The sequence below is a fragment of the Microcaecilia unicolor genome, chromosome 5 (genome assembly GCF_901765095.1).
Source record: "Microcaecilia unicolor chromosome 5, aMicUni1.1, whole genome shotgun sequence".
NCBI classification, from domain to species: domain Eukaryota; kingdom Metazoa; phylum Chordata; class Amphibia; order Gymnophiona; family Siphonopidae; genus Microcaecilia; species Microcaecilia unicolor.
Window position 1 is genome coordinate 234357977 of NC_044035.1, and position 14221 is coordinate 234372197.

The window sequence follows — 14221 nt, forward strand, 5'->3', positions numbered from 1 at the left end:
CTCAGTACATCATCATCTGATTAGGAAATTGATCAGTTTGCTGAATTAATGTTTACTGAATTTTTCTATACACTATCAAAGTCTAACAGATCATATTGAGGTAATTCTATAAGAGCTGCCTGCATTTAAACAACAAAAAGGCATCCAACTAGCGGTATTCTAATCATTTACGCATATAAATGGCCTCTTATAGAATACCGACTAGTGGAAATAAACATGCCATGATTTGTTGGTGTAAACTTTGCTGGCTGGCATGTGCATGAGTGGAGAGTCGCAGAGATACGTGCATAATTTATAAAATTCTATCATTTACACATATCCATGTAACAGCTAGATGCAGGCATTTAGGGCTGGTGTGTAAGTGATCACGCCATAATGTGCATGCATTTTTCAGCCATTTGTACTAATATTCTATAAAGAAAATAGGCTGGACACACTGTTATAGAATTACCTTCATTGTATCTGATGGCATATGCTGTTTTGATTTTACACAGAAATTTGCTTTTTGGTATGTATTGCAGTCTTTAAATTTACTCTTCTGAAATGATATATATATATAATAAGTTAGCCATACCATGATCGTTGTGTCTGGCTAGGTCCTTCTGATCAATATAGAGGTCATGATCAGTATCTAGCTCCCAGAATTTGCAATAAATAACATAGAAATGCTCATAAGAGAAGTAATCTAACTGATTAATATCATCTTCTTCTAATAATGCCACAGTCTGTTAAAAGAAGAGAAAGAATATTAAAATTACAACAATGACATGCAATCTTTTTCAATATCCAAGCACTTTTTTGGCCTTACTTTTCCTCAGCTTTTACTGTAGCTCAGCTTGATTGCTATACTCCTACCATTTGAGAAGAGCTGAAGTTGAGGCACAACTGGCTATATTTGTAGCCAACAGGAACTTTCATGATTAAATTCCACCCTCCTGTAATTCGGAAGCCACAAATTTTGGCTGCCCTTGAAACCAACTATATGTACACCTTGAATTTCAATCTCTAGATGCTGCTGTTCTATCTAAGCTATTCTCCAGTCACTCAGCATGCTTCATCCCATCACCCCATCTCTGTTCCATATTGCATTTCTTGTCTCAACTCGACTATAAGTGCCAAAAAATTGACAAAACACAATATGTGTGTGGACAGTGCTGTGCACTTTAATTAAAAAAATGCTGGGACTTTATCCTCAGTGATTCAAGGGACTCAGACTCAAACCTAACAGCGTGCAGTGCTTGCATCGGGTCACTGTACTGGTCAACATCCATGGATTTTCATGAGGCCCCTGAAAGCAGGGGTGCATTCCGGTTCTAAAGAAATTCGGTACGCCATTTATATGGCCATTTCTCAGAATCAGAACACATATATGCTGTATTAAAAGGTACAATTCAGGGAATATACTATAAAACATTTCTGAAATCACATGATATGGCAAACAAGAGACAACACTTCTCCCTTGCTCTGAGGGCTGCCCCTCTCATCTGCATTCATCTAGACATTTAACCAGCAAAATCTGGGCTCAAATAGTTGGGAGATAAAGCAGTAGAACACAGAAAGTATCTAATACATACACAAAAAAAAAACAACAAAAAAAACCCCTCAGTGACAGCTACAAAATTCAGGAAAAGTATAGAAAGTGAAGCCTATTATCACTAAGATAGTGGAAAAAAACCCTCAGTGACAGCTACAAAATTCAGGAAAAGTATAGAAAGTGATGCCTATTATCACTAAGATAGTGGAGGTATCTGGTGTTATTCCATATGGCAAGCAAGATGTTGATCAATTATCACACAGATTCTGTGGCTAGGAAAACTGTACGGTAGAAGCAGTCACTCCTAATATGCTATATAAAATTTGAAAACAAGTCTGAGGTTGAACAGTGAATATCTACTGTTGAACAGCGAATATCTACTGTAGAAGATTAACTAAACCTTGAGACTCTGGGGAAGTCCCTTAACCCTCCATTGCCCCAGGTATAAAACTTAAATTGTGAGACCGCTAGGAACAGAGAAAGTACCTGCATATAATAAATGTAAACCACTTTGATTGTCCCACAGAAAAGCGGCATATCAAATCCCATTACCCTTACCAGAATTAGAGATAACTAAACTAAAAGTAGTGATCAGTGTCTATGAAGAGAAATTGGGTGATTTAGAAAAACAGATCCAGAAGAAGAAATCAGAATCTATAATGGAACAGAAATTTTCAGGTATTTTTGGAATGGTGGCTGCAACATGAACTGGCTTTAGATGAATAACTGGAGAAGCACCAAATGGAGAAATCAGTTAAGTTGGGGCAGAAAATAAAAAATAATATGTAGCAAACTGGTGGAAGACATTTACTTTGCAATATCTCATGCTTTAACTTTTGTATGATGGCAATATTATGATTTTGGCTAATGCAATGGAGGTTAATACGTTCTTAAGAAAAATTGAACAAGACACAGCACCCAACTCAAGCAAGTGATGAAATGTGAAATCACATGCGCTCTAAGATTTATATGTGTATGAAGTCTATCTTAACAGAGAACTCTTAGGAAGACTTTCAAAATTGTATATTTTTAAAAAACTTGCTACTTAAGAATTACTGGTACAAAATAGCAGAAGCTGGAAGTTTGCAAAGGATCATTGGGATAATGAAATTTAGAAAGATTTGTTGACTGGGAGAACCTGGAAATTTTGCTATTTTTGGAGCATTTGTTTGACTGTGTATTGGTGGAGAATACAATGCTGTGCTAGTCTACATTTGACGTCATTCTATCAAACTGATTTGGCTGTGGAGAATGGTATGGTGCATGTGATTTTGTCTTCTACAATGGGGAATGGAAACTGGAGTTCGGTGGCTTTTACAATTACCATTCACTTTAAAGTCACAGGTAAATCTTGGGGTACATCATTCCTCCCCTGTCTCCACTGTGACAAAACAAATGGAGAGAGAGAAGTCTATAAGATGGCAACACATTTTTAAGCACGTTCACAAACTTGATGGTAAATGCGCAATGAGAGTTACATCTGTTTGGTCCAGACTTACTTCTCTGATTTAGACTCCGTTTTAAATCCTTGTTATTTGATAAGGGCTGCAATTGCAATGCACGAGGGGCTTTGTAAAGGCTGGAGCACATTCATGGATTACTGCCCAGAAGCTGATGGCCTGATTTGTTGATAAGACAAACTGGAGTCTTGGCAGCTTCTGAAGCACTGGTTTGAGTTGGGAAGACTATTGTTAGAACATATTTTTATGAATGCTGTTTCCATAGATGAAAGAACATACATGAGTGTTTTAGCTGATTATATAAAAAGCAAACGGTGATGACTGTGGCAGCCTTCCATATATTTAAATGCACCTCACACCTACAGAAAGTGAGCATGTGTAAAGGTTGGGCAATTAACGTAAGGAGGGTAAAATGGATAAAATGATAAAAGAAAAGTTTTACTAGAGGGATTCAATCTGACAGCTGTTGAGGATTATTTTGTGTTGTGTTATGCAATGCCAAACAGCATCTTTATGCACAAGTTCTCTTGTGGCCAGGGTGTGGGCTGGGATCCTGAGCCATATTTACAACCCGTAAATGATGAGTTTGTCCTTGAAGTCTCAAGGACAAATGGGTTATGGTCTCTCTCCTGGAATACATGAGGTATTAATTTACCAGTCAAATGGTATAAAATCTTGCAGACCATAAGTCACACATTACTTGTATCTGGGAGATATCTCTATATATAAAAGGCACCTCCAACGTTCTAAATGTGTAGTTGCAAGATCGCATGAGTGTCTGCCCCGCCCCCGCATCACAACGTGATGACGTTGAGGGCGGAGCAATGACAATCAACAAATCGGATTGTCATTGGGTAATCTCTGTTTCCACTCCCCAATGCAGCCGTCATTCCCATACACTCACAACCAACCAAAATCGGCACTGGACACCTTCCCCCCACCCACAGTCCCCTTCACCCACCCTCCCGCAGCCGCTCGCTCACCGTTCAACCGCCCTCCCTCTCCTCTCCGACTCCGGCCATGGTGCACGACGATTACTACACACGAGCAAGGAAGCCCATTGGTTAATCTGTTTCCACTCCCCAACACAGCTGTCATTCCCACACACTCAAAACCAAGCACACTGACGTTTTTTTTCTCTTCCGAGGAGACTCAGCAGCACAACCCAGTCACTTTCTGTGCAGCACACAGAAATGAGGAACGTCGCTGGAAGGACAAAACTATTTGGATGCCCATGCTCCTGCTCCCGGTATGTGCAGCCACCCTAAGAAACGACCACCCACACAAAACTAACCACTCACTCGACGTCTGCACCCCCTTGCCCCCCCCAAACCAACCAAAATCTAAACGCAGACTTCCACACAACCAGAAAACCAGACAAATACAAATGGAGATAAAAACAGCAAGCAGGCAGGTTCCCAAGTGCTTACAGGGGCTTCCAAAGACACACTCCCCCCAACCACAAGCAAACACAGCTATCCACAACACACATTAACGACTTCACAGGCAGGTACCCAAGTGCTTAAAGGAACTTCCTCCCCACCCCCCCAAAAAAACACATCAAAACGCAGCCTTCCACAGAACAAGGAATGCTGACAAATACACATGCAGTTCACATTTGCAAACACAGCTCACCAAAACACAGGCATATTAACGACTTGGCAGGCAGGTTCCCAAGTGCTTACAGGAGCTACACCCCACCCCCCCACACACACACACAAACACACACAAAGAAAGAAAAAACAACCTTCCACACAAGCAACAAACACACAAAAAAAACACACACACTCACACATTCACTCTCTCTCTCTCACACACAGTCAATCTCACACATACTCACCCAAACATACACACTCCAAGGAAAACCTTGCTACCGCCCGTTTCATTTGTGTCAGAAACGGGCCTTTTTTACTAGGGGTAAAGGACAAAAGGTTTTTGTTTTTGGTTTCTTAATGCACACCATTTTCATTTATTTGAAACCTTCACATCTGTACATATGAATATCATGAAATCTAAATTAAATATCACTAAAACAGCTTTAAAAATTATTCTACCTGGTAGAAACTGCAATTTTAAACTCTGTATTTTCAGAACATTTGTCAACAATACAAAGTTTCTCCAGGTAAGTGCCCGTGGCTGCGTCAGCCCCGCCGTTGCCTATCAATGTGTGTCACTGAAAGAGTATGAGGGAGCTCCAGCTGGCTGTGGGTCAGGACAGGACTTAGCTGGTGGACGCCAGAAGCAGTGTCTCCTTAGGTTGACATCAAATAGCAACCCCCCCCCCCCCTAAGCACCTCAGAGGGAGGGAGGGAGGAAGGGAGAGGACAGGACCGTGGAACTGGTAGGGAAGGGGAGGAGGACTATGGACCTGGGCGGGAGGGAAGGTGACCATGGAACTGAAAGGGTGGGAACCCTGAAACTCTGAGGGAGGGTGGGGGGGACACTGAAACTGGAAGGGCATCTGGAACTCGGAGGGAGGGGGGAGGCAGGGGCCCCTGCCACACACTCTGATTCTCATGGACACACTCGCACCCAGTCTCACTCTCTCTGTGTCTCACACACACACTCGCACATTCACTCTCTTTCTCTAACACAGTCACTCTCACACACACTCTCTCAAACGTACACACTCCGAGGAAAACCTTGCTAGCGCCCGTTTCATTTCTGTCAGAAATGGGCCTTTTTCACTAGTTAAATATAAATTGAAAAAAAAAAAGTTGGGTTGGCAAAATATTATATTTTCAGAGATAGCCAAGGAAGGGTTTGCCATATTATGTAGTATATGGGAAACAAACATCGAGGGGAGGGCAGGACAGGGCAGAATCGATGGACATGGATAGGATGGGAGGAGAGGACAGGAGAGAAAAGAATCGCAGGACACGGATGGGAGGGCAGGGAAGAGGAGAATCGCTGGACATGGAGGGGAGGGCATGGGAGAGACAAAAAATTGCTTACAAGAGAGCCTTCCTAGGGCCTGTTTCATTGTTGAGGAAATGGGCTGGGTTCCACTAGTTATGTAGTAAATCCTTTCAGGTACAGTTATAGATCTAAGGGGTAGATTTATTTTATTTAAAAGTAGTTACACAGGGATGTACTATGATATTGGGAAATATCTATGCACCTAGCTGTAATCCTGATTTCTTTTAAAGAATAATTAAGAAATAAAGTTTTCCAATAGTCAGATATGGCTTTTAATTGTAGCAGGAGACTAATCAGCTTTAAAATCCCTTTTTAGAAAACCTACTGATTTATCACAAGTAGAAATTAATGTAAAAGGAAATACCATTATTTGTGCAGAAAATAAAGAAAAGCAGACATAGCCAAAAATATTTTAATAGAAAATCAATTAAACAAAGAAAAAACAAAGTAGCCTGATATTGACCACCAGCAAATAAATCACTATTTTAGTAATTTATTACCATGCAAATAGCATAAATTGTATTAGTGAGTATATAAAAAAAGATTTTTCCTTTTATAAATTCAGATTGCTCAAGTTTAGTAATAAATCAGATAATCTTGGTAAATGTAACTAAGACATGGCTAGGGAAATCAATATTTCAATTACACAAAGAGGGGAAACAGTGACTACTACTATAGAAACAGGTGCATTTAAACTTTTTTTTTAATCTTAAAATTTTATTGAAAAAAAAAAGCGTAATAAACAGGTAACTGCCACATAAACCAGTTAAGAATACATCTCATTCACCCTTCCCAAATTCTCCTTCCTCCTCCACCCTCCCTTCCAAACAGATTATGCTGCCAAACAGTTCTAAAACAAAGTCCAAACCAATGCAAATCTGTCCATCTTGTCCTGAGAGGGCTGTCAACTTCTCCATCAAGACAACATATCGTAATCTGTCACCACCTTGTGGTGGAAAATGGTAGCTGTGATTTCCACTCGGTAACCATTACAAATCTAGCTGCATAAATGCAGCACTTCATCATTCTAGTAGTGTATTCAAGGGTCTCCAGATAGCAATTCAATAAGCACATACCAATGTTCAGATAATTCAATAAGCACATATCAATGTTCAGAGCTCATCAGATCCCCAGAGTATTATGTAGAACAGATTGTATAAATGTCCAGAAATCCTTAGAAAATGGACAGTTCCACCACAAATGTAATAGGGTATCCACTGTCCCACATTCTTTCCAGCAGAGGGGTTCTGCCTTCAAGCCCCTCTTGTGCAAAACCTGTGGTGTGACATACCAGAGCATCAGTGTTTTCACCCCATTTTCTTTAATCCAAGCTGAAATAGAGAAAGTGTGTGCACCATGCACCATTAATTCCCATGTTAAATCTGACATTACATTCCCCTGTTCCCGTTCCCAAGCAACCATGTAATAAAATTTCTGGAAACCTTATTTCTTAATCATGTTATAAAGTCCTGATATCAGGCCTCTAGAAACATCTAGTTGATCCTACAAGTCCTCTAGTGGTCAATGTTTCCTCTGCATAATTCCTTGGTAGAGGTCTGTGGAAAGGCAATGTAGATAACTGTAAAAGTCCAAATTTTGGAGTGACTATTCCACACAAAGATTCAAAAGATCTCATGCTACCATCCTCATACAGTTCATGAATATATTTGAGTCCCCTGTCAGCCCAAGCTGCAATCTGTTGATCACAAGTGAACATACCACCTCCCAACTTAAGTGCCAGAGGAATAAACCAAGATCTCCAGTTTTTCCCATATAGTGGACAAGTCACCTTATGTTAAAGCTGTAAAATATGTTTAAGCATAGGGTTATTAAGCTCTGCCAACAACATTGATAACCAGGATCTCCACAGAACCCCATAAAGCGGGAATTGTTGTAAGAAGAATTGCTCTATTTGAACATATGGTTTAGAGATCTTAGTAGGCTTCCAGTCCCAAACATGCCTCAACTGAGCTGCAGCATAGTAGGACTTCAAATCTGGAATAACCAGACCTCCCATTTCTTTATGCTTCATAAGCATGGCCATCACTGTTCTAGGCCTTTTACTTCAAAAGAAAACAAAAGAGTTTTGTGCCCCTCTTTTTGTTGCTTTAGGCCTTTTACTTCTCCATACAAACTTAGACAACAGCCTTTGCCACGTCTCAAGCATTTCAGCACTAAGCGGACTGGAAGGGATTAAAACAAGTATAAAAACCTAGGGAGAATGTTCATTTTCAAAACTGCAATTCTACCTAGCCACGAATAAGTACCTCTATTCCATTCCCTAAGATCAGCTTCAATCTTGCAATTGAAGGAACATAATTAGCATGGTATGACAACTCATATAACAGTGCTTTACCCTCAAATATTTAATATGCTGAACCACCCACTTAAAGGGAAAATTTGCTTTCATATGAACAATTTCCTCCTGAGCTATTATAAGAATAAGTGTCTCAGTCTTATCAATATTGGCCTTAAAGCCCGAAGCACTACATACTTCCTCATTTCTTGTATAAGCATCCGAAGAGTAATGTGTGGACGGGTCAAAGACAAAACATCAATGATGTTATAAGTAGTATTTCTAACAGAAACTCCCCTGTCTGGATTAGCTCGAACATGCTATGAAAGAGGCTCCATAGCGAATAACAGAGGCAAGAGAGGGTAACCATGTCTTGTTCACCTACCCAATTCAAAAGTAGAAGCATATGTCCCATTAATTTTGATGCAAGTTTTTGGTTTAGTATACAATGCATTTAACCAAGTGCAAAATCCCTCAACCATTCCAAATGTCATCAATTCCTCAAACATAAATGGCCAATACACCCTGTCGAACACTTTCTCTGCATCCACCGCTAAAAGCATAGCTGTTATATTCTCAGAGTTCATCGCCCAGGAGATGTGCAATATTCGTTTAATGTTGTCCATAGTTTACTGCCCTGACACAAACTCAGCCTGGTCTGGGTTAATCACTGCGGGGAGCCAAAACGCCAAACGATTAACTAAAGTAGAAGTACAAAAATCCGGACTCTTCGGGGATTGGGTCAGTCTGGATTTTTGGACTTTCCAGATTCTCAGGCAGTACTTGTTTTATCATGATTTACCCAGCAGCCAGCCCCTATTCCAGGCCCCCCCCCCCCCCATGGTCCGGCGTCTTTCCCCCCACTCCCTGCCCACTTGCTCTTTGTTACCATTCCTGAAGTCTTCAGTGCTGCAGCGCTAGCAGCAGCCTTACTCACTGGCTACCTCCAGCATGCACCAGGCTTTTCCCCTATGACCCATCTCACTCCTTCTGATGTAACTTCCTGTTCTTGGAAGGGCAGGATGGTCAAAAGGAAAAGGCCCACTGCACGCCAGAGGCAGCCAGTGAGTAAGGCTGCCACTGGTGCTGCAGCACTGAAGACTTCAGGAAAGGTAACAAAGAGCAAGCAGGCATGGCTGGGGGGGGGGGGGGGGGGGAAGGGGAGGGGCAGCATAGCCATGGGGGGCCTGGGAGAGTGAGAAAAGCAAGCACCCAGGGCCAGAAACAGAAGAAGGGAAGCTGTATGGGTGGAGGGGGAGTCCGGATTCTCAGGCAGTCGGAAGGTAAATTTAAAGGGTCCAGATTCTTGAGTGGTCCGGATTTGCGGCATCTGCATTTCCGTACTTCTACCATAGTAATTTTGCTAAAGTTTTAAACTCCACACTGATAAATGAAATAGGTCTATAAGAACCACACAGAGTGCTGTCCCATCCTGGTTTACATAAAATAGTAATTCCTGCTGTATTAGAATATTGTGGGATGACAGACTCATTGCACAGTGAATTAAAATATCTAGCCAACACCGGTGCAATCATGTTATTAAACATCTTACAGAAACAGTTGGCAAATCCATCTAGGCCTGGTGCCTCTCCATTTGGAAGAGTCTTAATGACCCTCTCCACCTCCTCCTTAGTGAAATCAGCATCCACCTCTTGCTGCGCTTCAGTACTAAAACTGGGCAAAGTGATATTCCCCAAGTATGTTGTAATATCCCTATCCTTTATAGTTCCATCCCTAGCATAGAACTGCTTATAAAATTCTGAAAACCTACTTTAAATTTGATCTTCCTTAAAAAGAATATCACCCTTATCCCTTCTAATTTTCAAAATTTGGGAATGATCTTGGCATTTAAGATGCCAAGCAAGAAGACGCCCTGACATCCCCATATTGAAAACAACGTCGTTGTGCTAGGTGGATCTGAAATTCTATGCCTGCTAGCCTTAAAGATTGTAACAATTTCATATTTTTCCACTTACCCCACCTATGGAGATGACTTTCCACTTCCTTTATTTCGGAAATCAATATACTTTCTCCATTCTTTCCTTTTCCTAGACCCCCATTTTATGAGGGCTCCCCTTATCCCAAACTTCATACCCTCTCATAGCATAGAAATCTGAATATATGATAAGTCATTAATCAGAAAATACTGATCTAGCTCCCTTTGCACATCTTCCCTGACCCTCCTATAATGTAACACACTATCATTAAGTCTCCAAATCGTTCTGCCTTTCGTCAACTCAGTAGTAAAAAGAACCTCTCAACACACAGGTGCATGGTCAAACTAAGTGACAGGTTCAATAGTGATGTCTTTTAACAATCTTTCAATCCAATATGAATCACCCATAATATGGTCTAACCTTGCATAGCTGTCATGTACGGCAGAATGAAAAGAAAATTGTCTCTTGGTAGGATACTCTGTACGCCAGAGATCAAGTAAACTAAAGCCTTTAACCATTTTCTGAAATGCCTGAGGAGTTTCAGTCAAAAGCCCCTGCCTACAGGGCATTCTATCTAATGATGGATTAGTTGTAAAGCTAAAATCTCCCCCAACTAATCGATCCTGGGTTTTAATTTCTATAAGCTCATAAACTCCCTTCCAAAAAAATATTTTGATGTTCACTAGGAGAATAAATGTTAACCAGAGTCACTCGCTCACCATACAAGTCACAAATCACCGTAAGAGTTCTACCTTCCCCATCAAACTCCTCCACTAGGGAGAAATGTAAATTACTATGGATCAAAATAGCAACTCCACTTCTTTTCTTCCCTGCCCCTAAGAAACCACAATATATTTGAGAATAATGTTTATGTTTAAGAAGCTTCTCTCCTCTTTTATTAAAATGGGTCTACTGGACAAAGGCTACATCTAATCGAAGCCGACTTAGTTCCTTGTACAGCAGCTCTCTCTTACGCAGGGAATTTAAGCCCCTTACATTACAGGTACCCATTCTTAAGAATCTCTTACCCATCACCTATAAAAAGAAAACATGCGTAATACCAACAGGACCTCATTATACCTACACAAACCTGCCCTCCCCATCTCTCACCCACCCCCCCACTCCCCAAGACCCTCCACCCACCACTCCCTAATGTAATGAAAAACCCATGAAGGTAATACCTGTCAGCGTCCCAGCGTTATCCATAGCAGTACAAGACCCCCTGTACCCACATTACCCATCACCAAAACCAAAATTCAGAAAACTCAGGAAAAAAAAGGCATCAACAATACATATTCAGGAGATATGTATGATAATTAACAGTGCACTAGTCCAGGCAATGTCCACTAATTTTTGATGAACTTTTTATCGTGAGATCTGGTTGAAGAATCCAACAACCTAGAGAGCCTGCGCCTTTTATCCGGATGCCTCCATGCAGATGAAACAGGTGCTGATTTAGGACCCCCTTGGGCCAGACAGATCTCCTCTGGGACATTATCCACCTTTAGTTCTAAAAGCTGTTTCCACACTTTTGCAGCCTTGTGTGCTTTGTAATGAATTCCCTGAACTGTAAACAATAGTCCACCCAGGAAGAGAAGTTTATATTTAATTTGTTCCGACCTCAGAAAAAGTAACTTCACAGAATTTGTACCTCGAGTGTGACCAAAGAAAAGTCCGAATATTCAACAGTCAATCCCTTCTATTTAACGTTTCCTTTGGAGCAAGCCAAAGCAAGAGTATGCCGTTTCTGCCCATAATCTTTAGTATACAGGCTATAATATCCCAAACATGTTTATATTTCCACGGGCCCAAAGCAACGAGCTCACCTCTGTCTCCGCCATCTTGGCTCAAGATATATGTCACTAAGACCTGGATCAAAGAAACACAGTCTCTGTAAGGAGTATCCTCCGGTATACCTCGAACCCATATATTATTCCGGTGGGACCCATTCTCTAGATCCTTTGCCTTATACCATAGCCCCTGAATATCCCACTGAAAAGAATCACTAGAATCTCGCATTGCACCACCCTCTGCTCAATCTTTTCTTGGCACTCTCTGATGGACCCGATCTCCTGCTTGATGTCATCTGATGCTGATTTTGTCTCCTGTCTGACAAGCCAGAACTCTAAGCTTCGACCTGGTGATCCTGCGAGTCTGGTTAGGAAGCCTGTGTGCTCTGCATTGGTGCTGCAGCCCCCCCCCCCCCCCTCTGATTCATCTGACAATATCGGTGCCATCTTACTCACAAGCAGCAGCAAGCAGCGTTCAGTGCACAAACACCAAATTTTCCCAAAGGATGCAACTGAGCCCCATAACTCCTCATTCCTGAATGCAATCCCCAACACCCCACCCTCCATACTGCTAATCCAGATAGATACACTAATTAGAGGCAAGTGCTCCAATGAATAATGACTTTATTTTCACTGGGATGGAGCCCTAATCTCAGGCTACCATTTGAGACGCTGATGTCACTTCCTCTCCCAGAGTATTAAAACATTTTTTGCGCCTCTTTATAAGGCAGAGTAGATTGATGCTAGGACTATTTATTTCAAGCTCAAAGGATGTTGGAAATGAATTATACATAAGGGACTGGGATTGTTTGGTCATCTGTCTGAGACCAAAATAACTCAGAAAACTTTACAGAGCAGGACGAAATTTGGCATGGGTGGAAAAATACCCCCCCCCCCCCAAAAAAAAAAACCCAAAACAACAATGGACATATCAAGTTTAACAATAGCCCAGATCAGACCGGGAGTTCCCGAGAAATAGACTCCCCACACTCCAACCCCTCATAAACTGACCCAATACACTTCTATGGAAGACGCAGTTTCAGTTCTGCTGCATAGAAACTTTGATGCTCTGAAACATAGCAGTTAGAGAATTGCTGCTTTCAAATTGCCTCTCCTCTCTATTCTCTTGGTCACATACATGTACAAAGGTAAAATTATGTATCATACCTGATAATTTTCTTTCCATTAATCATAGCTGATCAATCCATAGACTAGTGGGTTGTGTCCATCTACCAACAGGTGGAGATAGAGAGCAATCCTTTTGCCTCCCTATATGTGGTCATGTGCTGCCGGAAACTCCTCAGTATGTCGATATCAAAGCTCCATCCGCAGGACTCAGCACTTAAAGAATTACACCCACAAAGGGACACTCTGCCCAGCTCACCACCGCCGAAACGGGGGAGGGGAATCAACCCAGGTCATCCCCACACAAGTGGGGGAGGGGAATCCGTCCAGCTCAACCCCGCGGAGCGGGGGAGGGACACCACACCCGCCGATGCGGGGGATCTGGCTTATCCTGCGACCGCAACCGCGGGAGGATATAATGCTACCCTACTGCCGCACGAAGTGGGAGGGAGCGTCGGCAGAATTTAGGTCTCAATCCAGCCCCGTAAAACGGAGGGGAGAGGAATGCAGCAGCTCACTGTAACACAAAATCGTCTCAACTCCAGAAGAATTCCATCGAAAAAAACTTGAACACGAAGATCCTCCTGAACAGGAACTGAAGACTAAACTTGAACCTGAAATGCAACCAGAATATAAACAGTACAGATATCTGGGAGGGGCTATGGATTGATCAGCTATGATTAATGGAAAGAAAATTATCAGGTATGATACATAATTTTACCTTCCATATCATCATGCTGATCAATCCATAGACTAGTGGGATGTACCGAAGCAGTACTCACCCAGGGCGGGACATAGAAATCCCTGACCGCAACACTGAAGCTCCAAACCGGGCCTCCGCCTGAGCAGCCACAGTCAAGCGGTAATGACGGGAGAAGGTATGAGCCGATGCCCAAGTTGCCGCCTTACAAATCTCTTCCAAGGAGACGGACCCGGCCTCTGCCATCGAGGCCGCCTGTGCTCTAGTGGAGTGAGCCTTCAGCTGGATAGGCGGCAACTTCCCCGCGGCCACATAAGCTGCTGCAATGGTTTCCTTGACCCATCGTGCCACTGTAGGCTTGGATGCTTGCAGACCCTTACGAGGACCTGCGAACAGCACAAACAGATGATCCGACTTTCGGAAATCATTGGTCACTTCCAAGTATCTGATGATGACTCGT

The 14221-nt window shown here is 42.1% G+C and overlaps 1 protein-coding gene across 4 annotated transcripts in view; it reads right to left on the bottom strand.

Moving 5' to 3' along the window:
- LOC115470596 (serine/threonine-protein phosphatase 2A regulatory subunit B'' subunit beta-like) overlaps window positions 1-14221 on the bottom strand; it is a 221493-nt gene that overhangs the window by 65031 nt on the left and 142241 nt on the right. For all 4 annotated transcript variants that reach the window (XM_030203885.1, XM_030203886.1, XM_030203884.1 and 1 more), the window contains one exon: window positions 575-725. In XM_030203885.1, the coding sequence (XP_030059745.1) occupies window positions 575-725 (151 nt within the window). The remainder of the gene's footprint in view (window positions 1-574; window positions 726-14221) is intronic.